Source organism: Formica exsecta, unplaced genomic scaffold (genome assembly GCF_003651465.1).
Source record: "Formica exsecta isolate Colony F162 unplaced genomic scaffold, ASM365146v1 scaffold482, whole genome shotgun sequence".
Lineage (NCBI taxonomy): Eukaryota > Metazoa > Arthropoda > Insecta > Hymenoptera > Formicidae > Formica > Formica exsecta.
The window spans coordinates 260,591-280,505 of NW_021852055.1; the positions used below are offsets into that span (position 1 = coordinate 260,591).

At 31.0% G+C, this 19,915-nt stretch overlaps 1 protein-coding gene across 1 annotated transcript in view; it reads left to right on the top strand.

Annotated features, from left to right (window-relative positions):
* LOC115241408 (epidermal growth factor receptor kinase substrate 8) overlaps positions 1–16,428 on the top strand; it is a 23,745-nt gene extending 7,317 nt beyond the window's left edge. The window contains exons 2-6 of the mRNA XM_029817156.1: positions 9,004–9,077; positions 9,606–9,841; positions 12,101–12,440; positions 12,721–13,940; positions 14,273–16,428. Coding sequence (XP_029673016.1) covers positions 9,032–9,077; positions 9,606–9,841; positions 12,101–12,440; positions 12,721–13,940; positions 14,273–14,410 — 1,980 coding nt within the window. The 5' untranslated portion in view covers positions 9,004–9,031 and the 3' untranslated portion in view covers positions 14,411–16,428. The remainder of the gene's footprint in view (positions 1–9,003; positions 9,078–9,605; positions 9,842–12,100; positions 12,441–12,720; positions 13,941–14,272) is intronic.
* Positions 16,429–19,915: the final 3,487 nt, after the last annotated feature.

The window sequence follows — 19,915 nt, forward strand, 5'->3', positions numbered from 1 at the left end:
CTTTTAATAAATAAAGTTTTCAATACAGAAAATGATAGTATTTCGTTTGTAGTTGTTTGTAGTAAAAATATTTTCGTTTGTAGTTTGATCCATAAATAAATAAAAAAATTTTTAAAAATGACTGTCACCCGACTTTAAGATATCTCAAATCCGCTTTCGCCATTCGTTTTAGAATTGTTTGTAGTTGTTTGTAGTGATTTTGCTTTCGTTTGTAGTTGAATAGTTTAAAAGTTATGACGTATTTGCAATAAATAAATAACGTAATTTTGTCAATTTTAAAGATATCTCAAATCCGCTTTCGCCATGTGTTTTAAAATCGTTTGTAGTTGTTTGTAGTGATTTTGCTTTCGTTTGTAGTTGAATAGTTTAAAAGTTATAACGTATTTGCGATAAACAAATAACGTAACTTTGTCAATTTTAAAGATATCTCGAATCCGCTTTCGCCATTCGTTTTAGAATCGTTTATAGTGGTTTGTAGTGATTTTGCTTTTGTTTGTAGTTGAATAGTTTAAAAGTTACAACATATTTGCAATAAACAAATAACGAACTATATTTCACATACCTTTATACAGTTAAATACAAAGAAGATTTACATGAAACACGCAATTAAAATGAATATTCTTTTGATCTTGAGATATAATGGATGATATGAGAGTAAATGTACCGTGCCGTTTAAATTCGTTCGGCAAACAGATGATCGATTGCGGGGACTGAATTAATCCTTAATGATTAATCAGCGAGCTAAGCGGTCAAGTGAAAAGTTGATTCGCGCTGCGATTCGGTCCATTCACTGCGAAACTCGTTCGCAACTCAACGCGAACAGATCGCTGTAGGTATGCGAGGTGCATTGGCAACTTTCTTTCCACTTTTTTAGCGCTTATATAGACTCATGTCCGCGATGTATGTATTTACTTTCAACATGTCTTGCTGGCGCGGTCGGCATTGAGAGTGGAAAACGATCAAAGCTTCATTTATATACAGTTCCGTGTGAAAATATCTTTCACGCAAGGTTGACTTTCCGTAGGTCGACTTTATTGAAATATTTTTTTCGAAGAAAAATATTATATTTATGTGTTTTTGAAATATTAAACGTATATATTGAAATAAATGTATAGATAAACGATAATTTTATATTAATTAATGATTAATTAATACTGTCGTAATATTGAATTATTTTTTGTGTAACTGGTTGCATGCAGACTATATATTCTTATTGAGAGTCTTTTATCCTTTCTGTAATTTGCATGTGCATCCCACATGCATCCCAGATATAACGTATTTAAGTATTATTAAGTAATAATTACCACACGTTTAAGAGGAAGAATGGCATAATATTCATGCATGATTATTTATTTTTGTATTCATGTATTATATCTCAACAGCCCGCACAATATTAATATTCCATAAAATAATTATACAGTAATAAATGATAATAATGATAATTATTACAAATGTATCTAGGAAAATTTTTATGAGCTATCGTGATGGAATGTAATCAAGAGATTGTCATAAAATATCAATGTAGAAATAACGATGAATACACATCAATGTTGTAACATCATTGAATGTTATGGTAATATGCGGCATTCATCGCAAATAGTTATAACTATATGGACGCACTATGCCCCTCTCCCTTCTATCTTCTAACCTTTTTTTTTACATTTTGTGAAATTTGGCACGCTTATCGGCTTTTAAAACTGCCGTGCAAACGTATTTTCAATATATAATACACATATGAGAAAATTATCGGCATGAGATAATATTATTCATTGTCATACACATACACATACATATATACATATACACAGAGTTAAAGCACGTTAATGTCCGAACAAATGTTGCAAAATCGATATGACAGAAAGAGGAGATTGTGATACCGCTAATTTTGATGAATTTAATTTTTCGTGTGCAAAAAAATAAACCGTATTGTCAATAAAACAAGTAGAGTTGTGCAAATTAAAAACTTGCACATTGCTTCCTCCCCATCTAAAAAAATTTAACCTGATATCTCAAAATTTGTGAAAGTTGCAATGTATACAGACATTTCTCAAAAAATTAAAAATTTTATAAAAAATGAACCTTTTCATCGATTCTCACCAAATTCAATACCAACCATCTTTGAATAATACTTTATTCATGTAAAAAAAAATTAACCCGGTATCTCAAAAATTGCGGAAGTTAGAAGTTGTACAATATATTGCGTACATACATGTTATTTTTACATATCTATGAGAATTGATTCTACCACACACAATATCGGTTAATATAATATTTATTGCAATTAAAAAGGTAATCGTAATTGTAACATTGTATATTGCAGTCATTATCATATACAATCTAAAAAGGTGACAAGAGTTGATAATAATCGTCTGCGTAGAATATGAAAATTTAAACTTTTGTACAGATTTCAATTTATAGTTAGAAAGATACATGGAAAAATACAGAAAAAATGATAGAGATGGCGATATATTCTCCCGAATTACGTTTTTTCGAACGCGCAATGCGAAACGCGCATTCGTGCATATATGTATGTATTTGTACGTGCATTAAAACATAATTGCATTGTCATATAGCATTTTCGAAACCAATCTTTAAAGTACACCTGATTTCGAGGTTTATTGAAGTCATGTGTGTACTTCGATAAACTTCAATTCTAAAAGCTATACGGAGATAATATCTGCAGCGTAATGTTTATTTATTTTTTGTTTTTATATATTTATCAATTTATCTTATCTGAGTAGTATCTAGAATATCTTTATTGTCTTTGATGAAAAAACATCAAAGGAAAAGATCATTCATTTCGAAGGGGTAATATTATGATGAACAAAAAATTTTTCCTAAAATTATATTTAAAAAAGAATGACAAAACTATATATTTTTTATTATCGTTTGTAATAGCAAAATTGATCCAATGATCTATGATAGTATAATGTTAAATACGAAAAATCCAGAAATGTATGAAAATAGATATAATAATGAAATAATTGCGATACAGAAGAAAATTTATTTTAACAAAAAAATATGCTCAAAAATGATATCCATAAACTTTATAATAAAAATTTCCACAATATTGTAAAGGATAAATGAATAATGGTCCTCTTTACAGTTTCCTGACTAATGTTAGCATATATAGTTCTAATGCATTTTTTCATATTTTCCAGGATTATGGAATATCATTATAAACGGCTATTTTAGACAGAGAGAGAGAGAGGGGGGAGGGGGGGAGAGAGAGAGAATTAATTTTATATTTTTTTTCTAATTTGTATTATATGTACCACTTATTTAATTTAAAATATTGTTTAAATAATGAAAAATGATACATATCTTTTTACGATTATATTAATAGATTACTTATATTTTTAATATCTATTTAAGAAAAAATATTGTACACATTCATAGATTTTTTTTATGAAAATGAAAAATACTTTTATCTACACATACATATTTTATGTGTGTATACATATATATACTATTTTCGATGGCAGTTGCTAATATGACTCATTTTGTATTTTTCGTATACATACATGGAACAGAAAATATTAATGAGAATTGTAATTAAAAATTTCATTATAAGCGGAAATCTGAAATTCGGAGCGTTGATGAGGAATTTCTGGCACACAGATAACACATTAGCAACTTTAATGTTGAGTAGAGGCATATACATTGAAGCTCACTCTCACCTTCCCTTTTTGCCATGATTACTGTACGTTAGGTCGCTGTCGAGATCCTATGCCCGCGAGCATTAGAACCGCGTCGTGAACAGGAATTCTTTCACGTCGAGTCGAATAGCTACCTATGCGTGAAAGAGAATTTGAGGTGAAATAATTATATTTAATATTTTATATAATTTCTGTAATATTTTTTATTGTGTATTTTTTTATTTTCGTAATTCGCGTTCTGCTAGATTAATTATTTCTCTACCTTAAACTTATATAAAAAAATTAAAGAAATGAACTTAAAATTATATTATAAGAATTGTATGAATATAGTATAATGGTCCATATATTATGATCATCTGAAATATTATTTTTAATAATTATTTTTTCAAAGAATATATTTTATAGATTTGTTTACAGTTTCAAAGAGTTGACAGAAAAAAAAGATTTTTAGGCGATTTTTTAAGAAAGATTTTAAGATTATTTTCATTGTTTTAAATGAAACTATCCATTTTTTGTTAAAATCTTTATTGTAAACTTTATGGACGATTCAAGGATCTAAAATATTATGATTTTGAAATGACCTTGAATTAACTTTGTGCATGAAAATATTAAAACACGTGCTATGATAACAAAATATGTTTAAAATGTCTGTTATGACAAGTGATGAGAGTGTCATCACTTTTCAGGCAATTATTAAGATGATTATAAAATAAAAATTTAATTCTATTAATAGTCTCAATACTAATAAATTGTAGAGAAATATGAAACGAATGAAATTAGTGTTCTGGTTCACACACACTCACACACAAACACAACTGCTATAATTGCCATAATTTTCACAATTCAAACCGTATGTAAACTAAACTAAAGCTTGTGTCAAAATATTATAATCAATATTTGTTTTCTTCATAATATCAGTTTAATTAATATCAAGCATCAATGGTTAAGAAAGGGCGCACGTATTTGTTGGCCAGCACATTTACCAGATCTTAACCTATTAAATTATTTTTTTTTTAGTAATACTAAAGAACATTTACAAACATGCCAACGACGCTAAAAGATATAATGTAGCTTATTGTGACAACAACATGTATATAATTCTATTAGTAGCGAGACTCTATAAACAGAGTTTATTTTTTATATATTCATCACTTTAATAAATGAATTAATTGAAAGTTGATGGCATATTGAAAATATTTAATTATCATTGTACATTTTTTGAATTTTTTTTTACACAAAATCATTTCAAGAACACATAATATTAGATCGTTGGATTGTTCATAAACGTACAAAAAAGATTTATAACAAAAAAGGGTAATTCTATTTAAAAAATAAGTGTTTTTAATATCTACCGTAAAAAATTGATTTAAAACATTTTTTGTCCGTCGGTCTCTTGAAACTGAACAAATCCATAAAATTTATTTGAAAAAATAATTACTCAATATAATATTTTAAATAATTATGATATATGAACCACACTGTATATATAAAAGAAATAATAAAGTAAATGAAATATATGTGAGATAGCAATATATAATCAAATTTTTTACAGAATATTTTTATTTAAAACGTAGCTATTAATATACTTAATGCTAAAAATTGAAAAATAAAGTTAAATATGTTCTCTATATTAAACGTTTGCCAAAAAAAATTGACAAATAACCGAAAAATTTGAAGAAATAAAAATATAAAAACCTGTAATATACAGGGTGTATCAGACCACCCGTGCCAGTCGAATATCTCGAAAACCGAGAACGGCAGACAAAAATATTTCAGACAAAAGTTGTAGGGTTTCAAGTAACGCATTACATAGTAATATTAGTACGACCTTGAATAGCGTTGTCAAGGTCACGTGAAAGTCATCATAAATTTCTTAAATGGAACTCCCTATTTTTTATTACATATTTTTATAGCTTATCTCGAAAGATTTTCAAAACACTATAATAAAGTATTTTTTCATTAAGTACTTTTTGAGTTATTTTATATTTTATTCTGACAAAAAAAAAAAGTTTAAAAAATACATTGTAAATAATTACATACTTTTTCTTAAAAACAATTATTTTTTTTATACTAATTGATTTGTTTTTATTATAGTGTTTTGAAAAGCTCTCGAGATAAGCTATAAAAATATGTAATAAAAAATAGGGGGTTCCATTTAAGAAATTTATGATGACCTTCACGTGACCTTGACAACGCTATTCAAGATCGTACTAATATTACTATGTAATGCGTTACTTGAAACCCTGCAATTTTTGTCTGAAATATTTTTGTTGTCGTTCTTGGTTTTCGAGATATTCGGCTGGTACGGGTGGTCTGATACACCCTGTACATATACAGTCGCATCAATCCGTCTGTCGACCGTGCTTCCTGATTCCTTTTCTTGTTAGCCGCAACCGCAACCCAGGTAGCAGCATAATTTCAGAAAAATGTAATGAGTTTTGTTACGTGTAGAAACGTAAGCCACATTTTTATCGACGACAATTACAAATGCTTTTATTGAGTCATATATCGTTGCGCAACATTATTAAGGAAGAACTGGATGAATCAGCTATGTCAAAAGATAATAAATCTAACGAGATTCATGAATTTGATTCATGAATTGTGCACACATAAAGTACTTTTAGCTTTTTAAAATATAAAACTAATAATTAATTTGTGAGTTAAATTAAAGATTTATCTCTGTAGAATATAATTTAATATCAAAATCGTATAAATATTATTTTATATTGAAGTAACTTTTTTGTTGTGACTGTGCTACGAAAATTTTATAATGACTGTATACAAAAATTCGTGAAAATAAAGATTTTAATTTTATAGGACAAATTTTTACTTTAATTTAAAATTAATTATTTATTTTATATTTTAAAAGGCTAAAAGAGTGTGCTTTGAACAATGTCAAAATTATGAATTTCTAAATATATTAGATTTATTAACTTTTAACGTAACTGATCCGTTCAGTTCTTTCTTTGTTAGTTGGTGGATAATATAATATTGTACGAACTTTTATTGTGATACGTAAAATGATACATACTTTTAATGAAATGACAGAGAGAACCAGCTATTTGGCTATTGAAAGCGGTACCCATTTTTCTCTCGATCTATCTCTCTCTCCCTTCTTCTCTTTCTGCTTCTCTCTCTCTCTCTCTCTCTCTCTCTCTTTCTCTCTATCTCTCTCACTCATTGTTTTTATTAGAATATTCTAAGTATTCTGTAATAAAAATATGTCACCATAATAATCTAGCTTTGTTTACCAATATTAAATCTAAGGAGATATATAAAATAATCGTAAATTTTATTTTGGAATGCAAAATATTTATGATTAATCTGTTTGCGTGGATATGATTGTATTAATTTTAATTTTTTATCTTAACTTATTCAATAAATTTGTGATATGTATATATATATTATATCGTAAGTTGCTTAAATATTTTATAAATAGTCATGCGTTTGCTTGCGTGATTGACTCGAGGAGCGACTATGGAATTTCTCTTGGAACAAATCCAGAATTTCACATTCCTCACTTTGCATAGTTATGCAAAGACTAATCATCATCTCAGTTTCTCTTGCGTCTATTAGGAGTGATTATTGGCGAACGTGTAGATTTTGTGATGCATCAATCTACAGACGACGCGAAAAATTTTCCCGGAATGAAAAGAAAAATATTGTTTTAACAAACCACAGTGATGAAATTATATCGTATACAAAATATTTTTCCTTATCAGGATAATACAGCACCTTTTAAATATTGTTTTTATTTTAATTCACATTTCTTTTGTTTATATATCCGTATACATATATACACACACATACACACGCATAGTTATATCATAATTCAATTTAAACCCACGAATTATGTAGTTATTTCTCAATGAAAAATGAATTAAAAAGTTCTGATTCATTTTTTCTGCGATGTTTAATGTAAGAAGAATTGTTAAATACAGGTTCCTCACACACACAAATCAGCGCCGTTTTTTAGATGGGCAAACGTGAACCGCATATGGAGTAAGCGTGATTACATCCAATTCGGCGCATGGTTCATGGACGGCTTAAAAGACGGTGCTGATTGGAGGATTTTTATTTAATAATTCTTTTTATGTTAAAAAAAAAAATGGATTTGCAACGAACAGTTACATATTTTTGTCTTAAAAACGACTATGTATTTTCTTTATATCAATTGATTCCTCTCATCATTTTATGCATAAAAATATTTTATGCATAAAAGAGGTAAGATAATCGAAAAATGAATATTTTACGAGATATTTCATAGTTTATGTAAAATATGTCAAATTAAAATATGAAATATCTCGTAAACTATTCAAGTTTTGGCTACCCTTATAATTTTATATGACGAATATTGCAAGGAATCGATTTACATAAAAAATTGGGTGGTACCATCTAAAAAAAAAACTAGGTTAACCTCATGACCTTGAAAAATGACATTGGTTAAAATTCAAGATCAATTTCTTTCCCTCTCAAAACTCTATAAATTTCGTCTAAAATTTTTGTACAACGTCAAGTTTCGAAAAAAAACACCTTATAACACTTTATGTGAAACACTGTATATATTCTCACAAGAAGTGAGATGCGAACGAAGTTGCATACATGCAAATTAAATAATGAATGAAGTTTCTAGCGAAAACGATTAGCTCCGTTGAATATAAAATTTCACCTTCGACAATAAAGTTCAATAAACCGGGAGGAGAAGATAACGGAGAAGGAAAGAAGAATTCTAGACATGTCTGTCAAATGAATTAGACTCATTAAAATTTCACTTTGGATGCGTTGGCTTTTTGAGCGCCAAGTATGGCACTCGATAGCCGGATATGCATCGCACCACGTGCGAATATGTTGCTAGTGGTCGTTGCTATCATTTAAGCTATTGATGTACGTACACTGTTGTCTGGCTATTCGACGCTTGAAAACACCAATATCTTTACGACTAATTACGCGATCCAGAATGAAGAGATACCCGTAATCGGGTGCGTATAAATGAAATAAGCGAATGCAAATCCTGAAGGCTAATTAAGATTTTCGTTGTGCCCTTACTCGCCCGTGACGACTTATTATGTATCTGACATATTATTCACATTGAAAAAAAGAACTCGTTAATTTGACTAAATTCGTCCAACTACTATTTATTTGTATTTTTTTAATTGAAATATATAAATATTTAAATCAAATACAACATATAAATCTAACATGACATATATTTGACTTAAATACTTAAATATTTAAATTAAAGAAATACAAAGAAATAATAATTAGTTGGATGAATTTAGTCAAATTAATAACTTTTTTTCTCAGTGCAGAGACCCATTCGTAATTCGTGGCTTCTCTGTTTCAGTTATAATCAGAATCGGTATATCCTGTTTATGATGCCGTACTACAATAGTGGTCATAGCCCTGCTTATAACAAAGGTGAGTAATCTTATTAGATTATATCGCGGAATTAAAGTTAATTTCATTTCGAAATATATTATTACTTGCTAAAATATTATTTTCTTGCTAATTTTATTTGATTTACTATTGTACAGGAAATAACAATAAGGAATAGCTTTATGTAAATTTACAAAAAATTAGAATAACAAATAGTATAATACTTTATTATAGTGTTTTGAAAAGCTCTCAAGATAAGCTACAAGAATATGCAATAAAAAATAGGGATTCCCATTAAAAAAACGGAAGTTGATCCTCAAATGACCTTGAAAATGACCTTTAATGTCAAATCCAAGGTCACTATTAGATAGCCCCCTTTGTTCCCCACGACTTTTATCCGAGTCGTTTTCCTTCAAACGTTGATCCTGAAAAGCTATGAGGGTGGAACTTTTAAAATGGGACACCCTGTATAAATGACATATATTATTTTGAAAATTGAGCAGTGAGAGGAGAATAGTGAGAGACGGATTTTTTAAATAAGAGCGATTAGAAACGAATCTCACATTTCAGATGGCGGTTCCAGCGGGCCGTCAAGCACTTCTGGCGGTCGTGCCAGCAGTTCGGAGCCGACGTATATGATGGAGCACTTGGCCACATTCACCGTCACGAAAGAAACCGGTATTGTTTATCCGGCGGATGGTATGCGCCGGCTTTTACAATTGGAGAAAAGCAATGGCATCTGGAGTCAAAAAATGCAGCTTCGTCTGGAACGAAACTGGGTTCTTATCATGGACAACGAAACAGGGGTAATTTCTCTTTTTTAGATATTTTACCGTAAATATACTAATGATCGAAAAACATGTTTATGGAACTTGATGTTTTTAGTTAAATCCATATTTTTCATCATGTCCTCTCGACTATATAATTGTAGAAACTATTACGATCTTGCCTTTCTCTCTTTCTTTTCTCTCTGAAGCTATACTGATCTTGACAAGACACTTAAAGTCATACAAGTCACCATTTTGTATGCGTCTCAAAACATATGCGACTATTGTCTAAACAATTTTTTCATGAAAAATTGACTATTTCGTTATTTATTAATATTGTATATAAATATTATTTATAAAGTATATGTATAAATATGATCTTTAAAATAAGATACTTCGTGTGTATCCAAAACTGATAATGATTGTACCCCTATTAACCTGGCATTCCCACCACGAAAAATCGGGTTCGGCTAAAGTGCATAATTAAATGCTAATTTGTTGCTAATTTATTGCTCTAAGCGCGAATTTATTGCTTCTATCCATTTGGAGGAAAATGATATTAAACATGGGAGTGCTGACTTTTCATTAAGCTAGCACTCCCACTTCTGAAAAACACTTATAGCGAGTCGCAAATCAAAAAACAAATACACTAGAATTTATTGCTAACTAATTGCTCGAAGATACTGTGAACAGATTTTGAAAATATTAAATTTTTAATTATGCACCAATATGACATACTATAAACATATAAAGTAAAATCATCAAAAATAAGTAGCCAACAATATTAATTTGTTATAATATTGTATTCTGCATAAAATGCTCTCAAAATAAACCATTTCCGAATTTATTGCTTGCAGTTTCATTAGAAAAGTCGACCCGAAAGAGAGGCACTGCTAGCTTACCTACAAGAATAAACTATATCAACGCAATTAGTTGCTGTTATTATTTTAGTCGTAAAATGTTTCCTCATTTATTGCTCTCAAATATATGATATCGAATTTATTGCTGAACGTTTGACTTAGAAAAATCGACCTAACGAGTGGCGGTGCTAGCGTTCCTACAAGAGTAAACTATATCAATGCAATTCATGCAACGCAATTGCGTTCATGTACTTTATTCTTGTAGGTAAGCTAGCACCGCCACTCTTTCAGGGCGATTTTTCTAATTAAACTGCAAGCAATAAATTCGGAAATGGTTTATTTTGAGAGTATTTAATGCAGAATATAACATTATAACAAATTAATATTGTTAGCTACTTATTTTTAATGATTTTACTTTATATGTTCATAGTATGTCATATTGGTGCATAATTAAAAATTTAATATTTTCAAAATCTGTTTGCAGTATCTTCGAGCAATTAATTAGCAATAAATTCTAATGTATTTGTTTTTTGATTTGCGACTTGCTATAAGCGTTTTTCGAAAGTGGGGGTACTAGTTTAATGGCAAGTCAGCATCCCCATCTTTAATATCATTTTCTTGCTAATGGGTAGAGCAATAAATTCGCGCTTAGAGCAATAAATTAGCAACAAATTAACATTTTATTATGCACTATAGCCAAACCCGATTTTTTGTGGTGGAGATGCCAAGTTAATAGGGGTAATGATTGTTCAAATACTGTAACTAGATAAATTCTGTTCTAACACAATAAGAGGGACATTTTAATGCAGATTGTTCTAAATGCAATTATCTTAAAGATTCAAATGAGGCATTACTTTGTTAAAAATAAATTCAAAATCTGTTTGCAGTATCTTCGAGCAATTAATTAGCAATAAATTCTAATGTATTTGTTTTTTGATTTGCGACTTGCTATAAGCGTTTTTCGAAAGTGGGGGTACTAGTTTAATGGCAAGTCAGCATCCCCATCTTTAATATCATTTTCTTGCTAATGGGTAGAGCAATAAATTCGCGCTTAGAGCAATAAATTAGCAACAAATTAACATTTTATTATGCACTATAGCCAAACCCGATTTTTTGTGGTGGAGATGCCAAGTTAATAGGGGTAATGATTGTTCAAATACTGTAACTAGATAAATTCTGTTCTAACACAATAAGAGGGACATTTTAATGCAGATTGTTCTAAATGCAATTATCTTAAAGATTCAAATGAGGCATTACTTTGTTAAAAATAAAATTGTATATATTTTTATTTGATAAAATGATATTACAGAAACGAAATTATTTGACACAGTTGAAGGCTATTTACATAATTTGTATCAACATTTCGATTTGACATCTCATGCAAAGGAGTATAATTGATGACAATTTTACTTAATAACATACGATTGAAAATTTTTAGGCTGTCATGGAACGATTCCCGGTTTCCTTGATACAGGAACCGACGGCGTTCACATCGAGGGATCCCATGGAGATGTACAATAATATTTTAGTCTTCACGGTGGCCGATGACAGCGGTTCCGGCCAGCGAGCAGAGATGCACATATTCCAGTGTCAGAGTGTATCGGCACAGGATCTTGTCGAGGACCTGAAGATGTTGCAAATGGGAAAACTTGTTACGGGCGGTTCGCCCAGGGGTCCCAGAGGTCACATTCCACCTCCACCGACCTTACCGCCACCGGAACCACCTCTGAACGGCGTTAATGTCAGAGAACAAGTATCCGCTTTCAATACGGCAAGTGGTGAGTATGCAATTAATTAATATTTTATATCGTTGGAAATAATTAACGTTTACATACAAGAGAGAGAGAAGCGTTAAACACTTCAAACATTAATTTAAATATAAGTGGAAAGCTCGAATTGAAAAATTACAGTGATATATATATGTATATATATATATTTTTTTTTATTTTATACAATATAATCGAGCTTTACGCGGTTTTTGAATTAATAATATATATTAACACAGTGTTAATATATATATATGGAAAATATTTTTGTATATGTTTATATATAATACAGCAGACGGTCAGAATGACATTTCCCGGGAAGAAAACAACGACGAGGTATCATCGACATCGTCAGAGAAATACGAACGCGATGTAACAATTCTGAACCATTGCTTTGATGACATCGAGAAGTTCATCGCACGTCTCCAGCACGCAGCTGCTGCATCACGAGAGCTGGAACGTCGGCGACGTAACCGGAAATCGAAAAAGAGAAACCTCGGCGACGGTATGCTGACGATGAGAGCGAAACCACCGCCTGAAATGGAGTTCATTGATATATTTCAAAAATTCAAGCTCTCATTCAATCTGCTAGCCAAGCTCAAGGCGCACATCCACGATCCCAATGCGCCGGAACTTGTACATTTTCTCTTCACGCCGCTCGCGCTTATCGTAGATGCATCCCACGACACCAATTACGACCCGAACTTACCGAGCAAGGTGGTGTCGCCGCTTCTCACGCGAGAAGCCGTCAATCTATTGATAAACTGCGTAACCAGCAAAGAGACCGAACTCTGGCACTCGCTAGGCGACACGTGGCTGATACCGCGCGATCAATGGAAGGGTCATGTACCGCCCTATCATCCGATTTTCATGGATGGTTGGTCACCAGAGTATCCTATCCCCGAGGATAGAGACCATGATCACTTGGCGTCCTTGCTAAACGCAGATAAACAGAAAAGAGACGAGTTACCGGAACAACAGAACGACCCTTACTATAATCACCGTGATATAGACGAATCACATTATAGCAGCGATTATCTAGAGTACGAAAGTCGAGAGGAGCGCGGTGGTAATGAGTATTTTGAAAGAAATTACGGGCCTAGCTCGGAGCTGTATGGTAGAGAAGAGAGAGTGGACCAAACCAGGGCGCACAGTGACATTTCTGTGGATTCGATTGAGAGAGCTCCTAGAGCGTCCGCCGGTATAGACAGAGCGCAGGAAGCTTGGCTGGATGAATTGGCAGCACGCCACGCCAAGATCGTGCAAGTCACCTATCCGCGAACGGCAAACAACGACAAGGAGCTCACTGTGGTCAGGGGCGAATATTTGGAAATCCTCGACGACAGCAGAAAATGGTGGAAAGCGAGGAATTCCCGGGGGCAAGTCGCTCACGTGCCGCATACTATCGTTACGTCGCATAATTCTACCGCTCATTCTGCTGACAATGATGTCTTTAACAATCCGTTGTATACAAGCAGATATCCCAGGCAGGGACATGGCTATAACTACGAGGTGAGTGTCATTGAAGAGTAAACTCTTTCTGATAGATAACTTGTCGATAAATAATCATGAAGAATGTGAATAAAATTGTGTTTGTAGATAGACAATGCATATTAGCAAAAGTTGAAATATATAATAAGAGTAATATTCCTAACAACACACACGTTCAAAAGACGTCCAGAGGATGTTTTACATCTTTTGAAAGTGTATGTTGTTAGGGATATTATAATTCAATATAACCGCAGTGAGAAATCGAAAATCTTAATGTATGTTTTGTTGGATTATTGAATTAGTTGTAAATTTCTAATATTTATAAAATTGAATTTACTGTGTGTGTGTCGCAGGATTCGGAGATCGAAAGAACCAGCACTAGTCCAGGACCAGAAGCTACGCATCGAGCACACGCGATTCCACCACCAGCGCCTGCTGATTGGGTGAGAAAAGAAAGACTCGGGAAAAAAGGTGAATTTCGATACTTTTAAGCTATTTTATGCGCTTACGGGCGTTCTGTCTTTATTCGAATTGGAGCAATTTCTGAATATTATTTCAGCAAAGTTGTGAAATTATAAGATGCAGCTTTTTTTTATTGTCCCTTTTATATAGGGTGTCTAATAATAATTGCCCCATCAGTAATGTGCAAGTAGAGCGGATTAAACCGAATAGGAAAGTCCTCTACTGTTTTGCGATCTTCGCAATAATTAATGAGAAATTAATTTAAAAAGATCGGCCAATTCGCGCGAGTATTACCGCGCGGTGAGAAAAGATGGCTTGATATGGGCGGCATTGATATGTGGTTGCTAGGACGCGAGAATCCATCGTTATGTATCGCTCGTACGTAACTGTTGTCATTTATAAAGCACTCCTCCCAAAACTTTATCGCGCGCCTATTTTTGGGTTGTCCTCTTCTCGCTGCGCGCTTATACTCGCGCGAATTGGTCAATCTTTTTGAATTAATTTCTCAATAATTCTTAGAAAAATCGCAAAATGGTAAAGGACTTTCCTGCTCGGTTTAACCCGCTCTACCTGCACATTACAGGTGAGGCGATTATTATCAGACACCATATAAATAAACTTCGATTTTAGAACAACAACGAATATCTTTCAAAAAGATGCTGTCTTAATTGATGTGGTTAGGGCATAAAAATCGATATAATATCAAATTTGATAAAGGGTTGATATACATAAGAGATAAGAAAACGCGCTTTACGTTAGTATGTAAATGAATTATAGCATAATTAACTGTTAGATCATCGTCCATGTCACGTTTTAATTAGTGCATTCGTCGAAGAATATTGTAATATCTGATGATTTTTTCTTGAACGTGTATATATAAACAGGTATAAGTAAATAGAATGTAGACTGAGCCGTTCATACTCGACTACAAGATGGGCGTGGCATTCTAAACTTCTCGTATCGCGATTATTCTAACATTTAGAGCGACGTACCGGTACATTTTACTTTTTTTTACAAAAGTATATTGCTTTCATTTTCTTTACGCAATACCATTGCAATACCATTGCGTCTGTTTTTGTCGTACGACCTAAAACATTGTAATAAACTGCACGGTTGCTATTGATAGAGTTAATAAATACAAAGAAAATAAATATGAGAACTATAATTCACTCTAGAAAAAGAAATATATGAAAAGTAATATAATTTACTCTATTATATTCATATAATAATTTATATTCTTGAAGATATAAATTGATTATTTCATCGAATCTCTTTTATCGTTATCGTAAACATATCGCGCGTTATCATAGACGGAGAAATTATGATTGGTAACAATCAAAATAACACTGTTTAGTATGAAGTTTAGTATGAAATTAATTAATTGATCAATAATATGAAATTTTTGTTAGAGTTATCAAGTAGTAGTGATTATCAATCACCAATATTTAAAATAACACTATTTAAATTAACAATAAGTATAGAAATCGGTAATGATCGGTGATTATCAAATCCGATATCTATAACGTGGTTGAGAATTACCGGATTAGTTTTTAATATTATATTTTGATTATGAATTGTATGATTATTGAAGATTATCATCATATATTATATACTCTGTATTTATCGATTAACTAAATTTAATTATATAATTTTTTACTAGTAGAAAGGAGAAATATATATGTATGTTTGTATACACACACACGCATATACATATATATGTTATATACGTATTATACTTCACATGGAAACGCGTTACGATACGTTAGCCCATTGAACATTTTCTCGTCAGAAAGTACTTACATACATATAAATATATACTTACATATATAAATAAAACAATGCAAGTTATGTCAAGTATGAAATTATGTATAATTTCGGGTGTTCCAAAATTTGCGAATCAAAATAATCTCTTAACTTAATTCTTCGAGAACTTTTCTGCGATAGTATTTTGATTCGCGAATTTCGAGATACCCTGTATAATTTTGCTGTTCAAATATTATATACATATATAATTATATATACAGGGTGTATCTGAAATGATGCACTAAACTTTAGGAGCGTATTCTAGATGTCAAAATAAGACTTTTTTTTTCTTATGAACATGGTTTATGGGTCCGCAAATGGACCCCCCTCCGAGCTAAAATTCGAAAATGTGTGAAATACGTTTTTATTTTTTTATTTTAGTGGCTTACTTTACTTCATAATTTACTGGGCTATACCAAATTTCAACCTTCTGCCATTTTTTTTCTGAAATACAGCCAATTTTTAATTTTTTCCCCAAACTTTAGGGGCCTCTAGCAACAATATATATATATATATATATATATATATATATATATATATATTGTTGTGTATATAAATGTTACACAACAATATATATATATTGTTGTGTAACATTTATATACACAACAATATATATATATATATATATATATATATATATATATATATATTGTGTGTGTGTGTGTATGTGTGTGTAATACTGAATAAAATTGAAGCATCACTTCGAGTCGATTGAAAAAATTGATAAAATTTAAATGTATGTAATTTTGCGATAAACTATTATACAGCAATATGCGGAAGCATCTTAAAGCTATGAGCCTATTTTAAATAGAAAACTTTCAGTTTGTGATCATGTGCATGCAAAATAAGAAATTTTTTTAAATTTTTCTTTTATGAACTTTGCTATATGATCATTTCTCGCAAAATTACATACATTTAAATTTCCTGTTTTAAATTGGTTCGAAGAAATTCTGTAATTTTATCGAAAAATGTATTTGAACGGCAAAATTAAATTAGTTAGATTATAATATATCCACACTATATTTTCATTGAAACTATAGCAGATTTGTTATGTCTGTCTTTTGTCTTTATATTGGGAGTTTCACTGAGAAAAACAGTTTTATACGATTTCGATAAAGGCTTTTGATAAAAATTTAATAGAGAGATATAAAGGATAAGCGAGCAAAACTTTTCTGATATTATTAATAACATTATATATTTTGGCATTACATGCTGTATTTTATTAATAGCTTTTATTGAAGTAAAAAATCTTTTGTCCGATTCTACTTGTACATGTCGTCGCATGCATTTTATATTTATTAGATCGATGTAAATAAGCTTGTACAAATAATTGAAAGAAATAGTAAAAAAAGAAGAAACAACAACCAGAGATAAAAGATGTTCGAATATTTTAAATATTTTTAAAAAATCGAAAAATTATATTTATAATTACTCTAGTAATAGAGAAAATTTTTTCTTATATAAACAATTTTTTTTCTCTTACAGGATTTATATTTTGTTTCACAATCTAACACGCGGTCTAAACTTATCTATACATTGGCTCTAAATTTTTACTATTTCAGAGGATAGTAATAGAAAGATACAGGCATAAAATACGAAACTGATTTTATCAAATCGATACTAATCATTTCTTCTTATAGCTTGCATTATATATTATTATATATTTAAATTCATATCGAGGTGTTGACCTCAATGCGATAATAATAAGTGGACCAAGAAGTCAATGAACAATATACTTGCGCGTAAACAATAATCGTATAAATAATAATCGTGGATAAGAAGTAATACAAACATTTGTTAATCCTTTTCTATCACAGATGCATTTCTTTTTTCACACTGGTTTATTGTTAAATTATAATATAATTGTGTTGATAAAATGCTGTCTAAAATATAACCCAAAATCGCGGTATATAATTTCTACGAGAAATTTTACAATGTAAATAGCTACGCGCGCGCTATTTCCTATCTTTTCTTTTTTTGTGATCGATGGAAACTTTAATTCTACATTTGTATGTGTGTCCACGGGTGGGTCGGGGATGCGATTCATGTCCAGTATTTCATTACACTGTAATTTATGTATATCACTTTTATTGTTAATAAATAATATGCAGTTACAGATTGTGTTTGTGCAAAGTACCGTTGTCTCCTCCATTTTTTCTGTTTCCTGAATATGCAGTAGATTGTGTTTGTGCAAAGTACCGTTGTCTCCTCCATTTTTTCTGTTTCCTGCGGAATCGTATCGATTATTAAACTTAATTATAGTAATATTTTGTCATATTTTACATAAACATTTTGTCTAGTGCAGAGATAAAAATACATTGTACGCATCCGCACAAACAATATATGCACGTGCGTGTATATGTATTAGCGAATAAAACATGCGTATTTGGCAAACGATGATTTATTATCCCGATATTTATTAATAGATTTTAAATTCCGAATTGTAAAAAATTTTAAATATTGTCACTTGTGGTGCTTAAACTTTGTGCTTAAACTGGTGCTTAATGTTTGTTTGTCCAATATATCTAAGGTTGTGTATGTTTTATGCAAAAGCTTTGGGGTAAGTTATAGTCTTTTCATGTTTTTAATAAAGCTTTTCTATATTGACATTACGATTTACCTACCTATATCAATTAAGTGCTCGTGAGAGAAATAATTCTTTATTGCATGGCAGTTTGTAATTTAAATTAAGGTAAATATTCACATTAGGTCAACTCCTTCAAAAGTCAATGACCTTGACAACATATATCAAGGTCATTGACTTTTGAAGGGATTGATCTAATGTGAATATTTACCTAAATTAATATTGCAAAATTATTTTACAGATAACGTTAATGCTTACAATGGAGGCACGAGTAACAGCAGCAGGTCGAGTGTTTCCTCCATCGAAAGTACCTCTGAATCGCATGGAAAGCTCAACATACAGCAAAGCATCGTGGAAGTGCATTTGCCACCTCGCCATATAATACCAGATGTAATATCCGATAAACGGATGCCACCGTCACCGCTTTCGCCAGCACTATCTGTATCAATATTTAGACCGACATCAACACTAGCTGTGTCAAAATCGGCACCAATACTTTCTACCCTGAAATCAACATCAGCACTATCTATACCGAAATCAGCACCCGCATCACCTGCATTAGCTTCATCGAAGATATCTTCAACGCCTCCACCACCACCTCCACCACCACCGACGCCAATAGGACCTATTCCGCCGCTCCAAACTCAAAAATCTGCGCCCTCGACATTTTCCACATCCAATAAAACGGAAGTTTCCAAAAGTATTAAATTTTTTAATAGTGAGTTATGATCAATTTTAACTTTTTGTCTTAAATATTTTAAATCATTGCTCTCAATAATTTGTATTATTGATATTGTTTTATTTGATTATAAAAGGCACTTGCGGTCAAGAAGAAGTTCAAAAAGAGCTCAAGTTTGTCTTAACGATGTTCCGAGAAAAGAAAGCGAAATTAATGTATTTTAATTTGATATGTATTTATATATTACAAACATACATAATATATATATATATATGTAGAATAAATTGTATCACTTTATTACTCGACAGCAACGTATTAAGCAAAATAAAGTAAAACTTGTAAAACTGATATTAGGAAACGGTAATTAAAAGATGATGTAATCAATATATATATATATATATATATATATTATATATGTATAGATGCAATATATATGTATATGTATATTTTTTTTATTTTATACTGCAA